Raw genomic sequence first — 8,678 nt, forward strand, 5'->3', positions numbered from 1 at the left:
ACCGTATCTAGCTTTCTTTGCAGAGTATCAAAGAGCAGTCCTAGCTATCCGTACGCATAGAGCGTCAAAGGGCAATCCTAATAAGATTTCTCAGGGTATGGCTCAGCATACTTGAAGAACAGTCATACCTTCGAAGGGTATTTCATACGTAGCTACGAAGAGTCTGGCCATCAATGGGCAAGAAAATCCTGTCTCACTATCTCACTCGACCGCCAGTCTTATACCTTTTCCACATCCCGAGCAGCATGAACAGCCAGGCTCACCGCTCAGCTCAAGACTGTCGGTAGGCTAGAGAGCGCAGCGACGACAAGAACATCGATTGGAGAGAGGTCGTAGGGTGGCAATGCTTGTGAGTTGAAGAAGAGAAAATACGGACATACCAAAGGCAACCGTCATGATGGTGATTGGTTGAAAAGATTGTGGATGTTTGGCGTTGGCCTGCCCCGATGATTGTACAGCCACCATCAGCCTTGCTGAAGGCCAACGACGCCCTCGTTGACACGACGATGGCCCTGCACGACGCGTATCTTCATTAGAATTAGAAATATAAGTCCATACTTCAAACGTACTGCTTCCCGTCTCACAAGATGGATTTGTTATTCTTCTAACCGCCTTTGCTGCCATTTTTTCTTTCAGCTATTCAGTTCTACCCTGATTGCTGCCGTACTCTTGGTTCTTCGACAGTACAGTTCTGAAAATTCCAGAGTTATTACCATGGTTGAGTTCTACTTATCTAATTGCTCAGGCAAGACTCACGAGTCACGACCCAGTCAATTATTCTGGCCCACTAGCTCAAATTACTCTGCACTACAAACAAGCCATAGGTTGTGAACAAGTTAAAAATATACAGTATTCCTACGCAGTAACGCTCATCCCCAACCTCGCATCCCTACGTCTTTCCGCCGCCTCTATCCAGCTCTGGTCCTCATACCCATTCTCTTCGAGCCAGGCCTTGTACATTTTCATGCATCTCCTCTTATGCCCCAACCACGTGCTGCGATCGTATGCAGCATTCCCCCGGCTGTCCAATTTGACGGGAGTCCGGCACTTGTTACACACCACGTGTTGTTTGGTGATGGATTCGACGTCGACGCAAGGATCCCGTTGAAGAATTGGAGGTGCTCCTCGTCCATCTTGCGCACCTTTGCTCCTGGGAATTGAGCTGGCTGGACAAGACGCCGTAAAAACGTCTTTCTCAGCTCTGCGAAGTCGATCAGGCTTCCGCTCGGGTGTGCATCTCTAATTCATCATCGTTCGCATCGGGGTGGGAGGAAATGAGACAAACGTACCATTCATGATCTGACATATGCTCATCATCTTTGTTATTGTCGTCGTCCAAGTCGATGGAGCTGCTAAGAACGGAATCAGACATGGCTCACGGACAAAGTATCCTGGAACCACTGTCACCTAGTACTAGTAGGAGGAAGTATACTCCAACCCCCTTTCATTCTCTTTGACGAGTGTCCAGCATACATCCTAATCGCCAGATTTAGTCGGATGCCATTGCGAGAAAAGTCCACTTACGTCGACAAATCCGAGTCCCTCTTATACCAGGCCGTCAATGGCGGATATGGGTTGACACGGTCGGATAAATCTATTCCAACCATCTCATTTCGATAGACGAGGCGTGTTACATGCTGTTGCAGCTAGCAAGACGAGGTCATCGAATTTGGCGTGCGTAGAACTACCGGTATGCAGCGAGGTTGTGTGCCCCACCGAGAAATGAGAATGATTCAACGAGGCGGTGTTGTAAGTCATAGTAAGGAGAAAAGGAAGGGATCAGTACTCGGGAAGTTCGTTATTTGAGGACAATGTTGTTCCTAGAGTGGCAAGTTTGGAACCGAGGATCTAAACTTTAATCGTACACGTTGTCATGCAAATACAAAGTAAGTGCCCAGGGTAGGAGGGTGACAAGTGTCAAGTTTGTCCCTAAAGAAAGCTGCTAGCCTGGGCCCCGGCAGCACTGGCATTACATTGAAGAGGATCTGTGCATGCACAAGGTGAAAATGGTGTTGGATTAGCAAGCAGGAGCTCTGTCATATCCTGCTGGCCGAGCTCAATACCCCTTTATGTAGAGATGGATAATATATATTGAATGTGGTCTGTCAAGCACCCTCACCGTGTTTCTGCTCATTGCTACACTGTGTGAGGGTGAGTATCTACTTATGTTACTTCGTTTATGTTACTGATTGGTATCCTATAGTCTACACTATAGCTAACAGTGTACTCTATTAGGTGCTACAAACATGCATCACTTTCTTAGAGGTTATATGGCCCCAAGAATTACTCTATCCCATCCTTCATACTCAAATGACTTCTGCCATTGCTGCCTTGACTACAGGCCTACCATCAAACATCCCACACTTAACATGTCTGGTGACAACTGGTCTATCTTCTACCTCTGCTTTTCCACTGGCATTCAGGCCAAAGAGAAATGGAACCACTTCAATGGATCAAAGCCCAAACACTCTCTCACTGCACCCACAACAGCTCTCATGGCTGAGCTAGATAAATGGAAGAAAGATGAGGCTATAGCCAAGAACCTCCTGCTCTTGAAGACCCCTGACTCAGTTGCTATGAAGATTCAGTGTCTCTCCACAGTTGCTGAAGCCTGGTCAAAGATCAAAAAAGAGTTTACCAATAAGAGCAGCTATGCACAAACTGACCTTCAGCAGCAGTTTATAGAGTCACATTGCCCAGCCAAAGGCAATGTTCACAAGTTTCTTGACAGTCTGTCAATGAAACAGGAGTCATTAGCTTCCATCAGTGTCATCATCAAGGAAAAGGATTACCACTCAACAATTCTCACCTCCATCCTCCCCTATCTTGCCAAGCATGCATTGACTCTCCATATGGTGGCAAAGCTTTTCAGTCCCAACAAGGAAGTCAAACTTGGGAACCTGATCCATTCCATTTCTTAGGAATATGACTGGCTGGAGTGCAAGCAAGCCAAGCATAGCTGGCAGTCTGGAAAGGGAAAGGACTTGGAGCAAGATGAAGCCATGTCTGTTTCATCAAGCTCAGGTGACAATAAGAAGGGCAAGAAACCCAGCAAGAAGTTGTGCTGAGAATGTGGAAAAGAAGGACACTTCAAAAACAAGTGCCCTAAGAAGAAGTCATCAGATAATGACAGCAAGGCTTCTGGATTGAAGGGTGAAATAGCCAATGTGGCTGAGAAATCATCAGGTTCAGACTGAGAAGCCAGCAGTGCATTCAGGGTTGATGATGCTAGTGATATGCCATCACTGGCTGCAGTTTCTGAGTCAGATGAGTCTGAAGTTGAGGGCTTGTCAGAGGACTCAGAGGATGAAGATGATGGTGCTGACCTTTTTTCAGAGGTTGGTGGTGAGTCATGAGATGAGCTGAGCAGTGTGTTGTCCTCAGACATTGACTGGAGTGATGTAAACTCCTTTGTTGACAAGCAATTGGATGCCATGTCTGGCATGCTGACTTTGGAGGATGTATCTGCTTCTGAAGAGTCAGTTGCAGCCATTACCAACACTGTAAACTCACCCAATGTTTGAATTCATACTGAACTCTATGACTCTGGCTGTACACACCATATTTCCCCTTACCATGACAATTTCAACTTGTTCCAGTCTGTTCTGCTCAAGGCATTCCATGCTGCAAACATTCAAAAATTCTCTGCAGCTGGAAAGAGTGTGATAAGCATTAATGTGCCAAATGATGCAAATGCAAGCAACCTGTGACTCACTGAGGTCATGTACTCTCCTGAAGTTGGATATACACTCATTTCAGTTGGCTGACTTGATGATCTTGGTTTTGAGTTGATTTTTGGTCACATAAAATGCACCATCCATGCACCAGATAGAAAGGTAGTTAGAGTTGTCCCAAAAGATGATGGTGGCCTATATTGGGCTCATCATAAGGGAGATTTGGCTGGGGCAGCTGAGAAGGTGCTTACTCTAGACCAATTGCACTGCCATATGGTCACATTTCATCTGAAGTTGCTTATCATCTGATCAAAAAGGGCTTTATGACTGGAGTAAAGCTCAACAAATCATCTCAAGAACCACAGTTCTGTGAGTTATGTGTCTATGCTAAGGCTGTTACGATTTTTCTGCTTTTCTTTTCTTTTTCCTTGGAAACAACCCCTATCTTTGCTTAGTCAGAGTGCTTAAGCCAGTGCCTAGGACCGTGGGAACGCTTAGCTCAGCAACCCAACCAGTCATTGTCTTATCATTGCTGTGTGCTGTGAAGGGAGAGACAATACTCCTTTCATCCTACAACTGCGGTGCAGCAGTAACAGCACAACAGCAAGACAACAGCTTTTGTAGAGAGCCTGGCAACAGCAGGGGTAACAGCCTCTACAACAGACAATATCTTTTGTGAACAGTTATTAATAGCCAGATAACAGAACAGTATTTAAGTAGCATAGCTCTCGCTGTAATACCTCAGCTTCGAGCTAAAGTTTATTTTCTACCATTCTATCTTGAGCAACTTGCAAACACCTTGACCACACATCTATTGACTCAAGTGAACTCAGTCAGTCTAACCCGAAGTGTGAGGTTCTGAACTGTTTATCATGTGTTGATAGTCATGTGGAGCCTGGGCTTAACAAAGGCTACATGAAAGCCAGTGTCTAAGGCTCAAGGGGGAGAATGTGCAACTGATATTGGAGATGAAATTCACTCTGATTTATAGGGATCTGCACCTGTGGAATCCCTATGTAAACACTATTACTTCATCTTCTTCATTGATCACAGCACTCATTTGGCTTACCTTGAATTCTTATGCCATAAGAGTGAAGCTTTCATGGCATACAAGGCCTATGAAGCTTGCATCTGCATCCAGCATGATTGTCCTGTAAAAATCCTCCATTCAGACTATAGAGATGAATATTTTGATAAAGCATTTGTCTTGCATCTGAAAATGGCTGGCACAGCAAGGAAGATGACTGTGCATGATATGCCACAGCACAATGGGGTGGCTAAAAGGTATAATTGCACAGCTCTTGAAAAGGTTAGAGCTATGCTGTATTCAAGTGGCTTACCTCACTTCCTATAGGCTGAGGCTGTTTGCCATGCTGTTTGGGTTCTCAACAGAACATTGATGAAGGCTCTAGATAGGATGACTTCTTATGAGGCTGTCACAGGAAAGAAGTCAGATCTAAAAGGGTTGCAGAAATAGAGAGAGAAATGCTGGATACACCTTGAGGCTAAGACTATGAATGCCAAGCTCAAATTCCACATGACCAATAACATGTGATAAACTGATAGAACCTTGCACTTCAGATTATACTATCAGAGTCCACTGATGTGTGATCAGCATTATGTAGTCAAGGCAGTTACAAGTCACTCAAGATAAGATAGTGGAGAATAAACTTTAGCTCAAAGCTGGGGTTACTACAGCGAGAGCTATGCTACTTAAATACTAAATCCTTATCATTCTAAGAATATTACTATCTAATTGTCCTTGCTGCACTTGTACAGTGTATTGTCCAGTATTGTTAAGATATCTACAAAAAGTATTATGCTGTTACTGCTGTTACTGCTGTGCAAAGATAAGAGAGACTTCTCTGTCATTATGCTGTTGCACAACTTCACAGCAGCAACCAGAATCAGGGTGGTGCTGATGACTAAGCATTTCCATGATCCTAAGTGCCAGGTCTAGATGCCCTGACTAAGCAGAAATAGAGGTCAATCCTGAATAAATCAAGGAAAAAGGAAAAGAAAATAGGAAAAATCATAACAATGAAGCTGGATGGCCACATATGTGAGAGTCAGTGAATTAGATTCAATGAAACAAGCAATGGATCCTGTGTCTACTGGACAGAGAGCAAGACAGTGTCTATCAAGCAAAATGTCTATTTTGACACAACTCATATTGCTGCCAACAATCTTGAAGGAGAGAAAGACATTGAGCTACATGATATTCCATCAATGCCAAAAACTCAGTCCAACCCACCTGCTGCAAAGCCATCACAGATGTCACCTACCTCCAAAGCCTAGCCTACAGTCTAACCTATAGTTGAAGAAAGCCATTCTAGACACACTTGAAAGCCTAGCTAGTGAGTGCTGGACCTCATATCTGGCAAAAGTGGTGTATCAGTACATTCAAGCAATTCTGTGGTACCTGTTGGTGTTCAGTTACTGGTTGTCAATGAAAACAATGAAGCTCTCAAGTTTGAGGGAGAGAGAGAGGCAGATTGGTTGATGATACTGGAGGATGCTGACTTCCTTGAGGAGTATGCTATGGCCATTTCAACAGCTGATGCAGAAGCCTTAGAGCCATGCAGTCTACCTGAAGTGAAGTGTCAGCCTGATTGGCCTTTGTGGGACGGTGCAATATAGGAAGAGCTTGCAACATTGAAGACTGCAGGGAGTTGAGAAATTGTTGACAAACCAGCTGAAGCAAATGTTGTGGGTGTGAAGTAGGTGGGTCTGTAATATCAAGAAGAATGCTGAGGGAGGCATAGTCAAGTTCAAAGCTGGCTTGATAGCACAAGGATTCTCACAAGTACCCAGCATTGACTACTTCAACACTTATGCCTCTGTTGCAAAGCTTGCTGTTATGATTTTTCCATTTGTTCCCCAGAAAACTCCTATTTATGCTTAGTCAGGGCACTAGGATGAGCACTTAGGACCATGGGACAAAAGCTTAGTCATCACAAATAGCCAAGTCCATCATTGTCTTTTGATGCAACAGCATTGCCTGGCAACACACAAGCAACCTTTTATATATGATAGTGATGCCCAAGGACAAAGAGCACAACAGACAGAGAAATGCACAATAAGTAGTGGTATTATTAGCAGACCATGTACAGTATTTAAGACTGCTCACTCTTGCTGGTAACCTCCAGCTTCAAGCTAAAGTTTATTCCATCTCATTCTACTCTCAAGCTAGTCACACAAAGCCTTAAAGCAGAGGGAGTTAACACTGGTACACATAAGTGAACTCTAACAGAAGGCTCAAACATGAAGCCATGTTAGTTTATCACATGCTAGTTGATCACATGTGGCTTGAGCCTAACAATTAGCTCAAAGCTTCACCTTCCCTTTCTCAAGCCCAATTATGCTGAGAAACTGAATGCCACCAGCAACCACTGCCAACCTTAATCATGACTTCTTTGAATTGATAGCTTCCATCATCAGAATGCTACTAGGGCTTCTAGCCATCATTACTCTTTGCTGCAGATGACAATCAGTTACTGCTTGGATAGTCAGGCACTATCAGGCATTTCAGCAGATTTGTACCATTCTCCAAAATATAACCCCAGACTTACCTTTCTATAACATCTCTGCCTCTATCAGAACATCCTTCCAGCTGCAAGAATGACCTGTATCTGAAGCTGGGCCTAGTGACCTGCCTTCAGAGAGCCTTCAGGAAGAAGGGCCCTGATACCCCCCTCGATGATCCAGCAGAAACTGTGACCCTGCTCTCACAGGATTCTGAAACCCTTGGATGATGAATGTCATCCAGGAGCTTGAGAAGATCACTGATAACATCTCTTTGAGCTCTGCCTCCAGCCACCCCACCTCTCTGATCACCTCAGGGATTGGAAACCATGCTCAGGACTTCCTTGATACCACTCAGGTGGCTTCGAGACCCCAGACAACCTCCAACTCTCTCCACCATTCCCTCTATGCTACCCTCAAGTCAAGCCCATCCATCAGTAGGCTGAGGCTCGATGACCCCCATGGAAGGAGCATCCATCAGGATTTCAAGAATATGGAGCTTGCCATTGCTGCAGCAGAGGACCCCCAGAACAACCTTCACATCAGAAGCCAGCCAGAGGCAGAGACAGCCAGTGCGAGGGAGAGAATCACCTAGGACAGGATCATATGATAAGTCTTTCCAGACTGGGACCTTAGGGTCCCCTTTGACTATAACAATGCAGTACAGCAGCAGCAGCAGATTTGAGCCTGACAAGCAGAGATCAAGCAAGCTCAGAAAGAGCTCACTGAATATATGCAGGCAGAGGCACAGTGAGAGTATGAAGAAGCTGGGTACAACTGACAAAGATGACAATGAGAATGACAAGAGGAGGCTGCCAGATTGGGAATGGCCTCTCCTGGTCACTATGGCCTCCAAACTGACTCCTCATGATCCTCCTTCAGGGAGCCTGATTCAGAAGCTGACCTGTGGACAGGATCAGGCAGTGCCATCATCAGAAGCAAAGCCATCAGAAGAGGTCATGCTGCAGATGATAACCACTCTCCTTCTCTCCAGTATCCCACTAGAACAGATACCATTTCCTTCAACACCAACTCTGTCCTCAGAGCTTACAGGCTCCAGGTACCTGACAATGCCCACATCCCTGACTGAGCCCTCTGCTGATTCCTGGAGAGTAGAGTCACTCATCAGTTCCTCGATCCCAGGTTTCAATGAAACTTCAGCCTCTATAGCCAAGAACTGGAGGGAGAAAGAGTGCATGGTGAGACATGATATAGTCAACTCAGAGATATCTCTGTCCAACAACAACCCCTGGACCTGACCCAAGCACTGCTGGGCCCAGCACTAGGGCCAACAACAAGCTCTCCAGCAATGCTCAGACTGGCTGTCTCATCCATCTATGATCTGCCCATCAGTTCCCTCCTCAAGAAAGAGGACAGCAGGGATGAGGGCGATGAGGAAGACAGTGAGAGCCCTTTTAGATCTGAACAATTCATGGAATATGCCAATGAAGAAATTGACAAAGAAGCATTAAGAGAAGA

General features: G+C 45.2%; 1 protein-coding gene across 1 annotated transcript; it reads right to left on the minus strand.

Annotated features, from left to right (window-relative positions):
• Positions 1-855: 855 nt before the first annotated feature.
• Positions 856-1,758, minus strand: BT62DRAFT_924385 (uncharacterized protein; the record flags this gene model as incomplete). Its single annotated transcript, XM_043184606.1, has 5 exons — positions 856-1,021; positions 1,060-1,239; positions 1,305-1,352; positions 1,525-1,594; positions 1,635-1,758. 5 exons carry the CDS (start codon positions 1,756-1,758, stop codon positions 856-858), a joined length of 588 nt encoding a protein of 195 aa, XP_043033442.1.
• Positions 1,759-8,678: the final 6,920 nt, after the last annotated feature.

This window comes from Guyanagaster necrorhizus (genome assembly GCF_019112545.1).
Source record: "Guyanagaster necrorhizus MCA 3950 unplaced genomic scaffold BT62scaffold_58, whole genome shotgun sequence".
In the NCBI taxonomy this organism is placed as follows: Eukaryota; Fungi; Basidiomycota; class Agaricomycetes; order Agaricales; family Physalacriaceae; genus Guyanagaster; species Guyanagaster necrorhizus.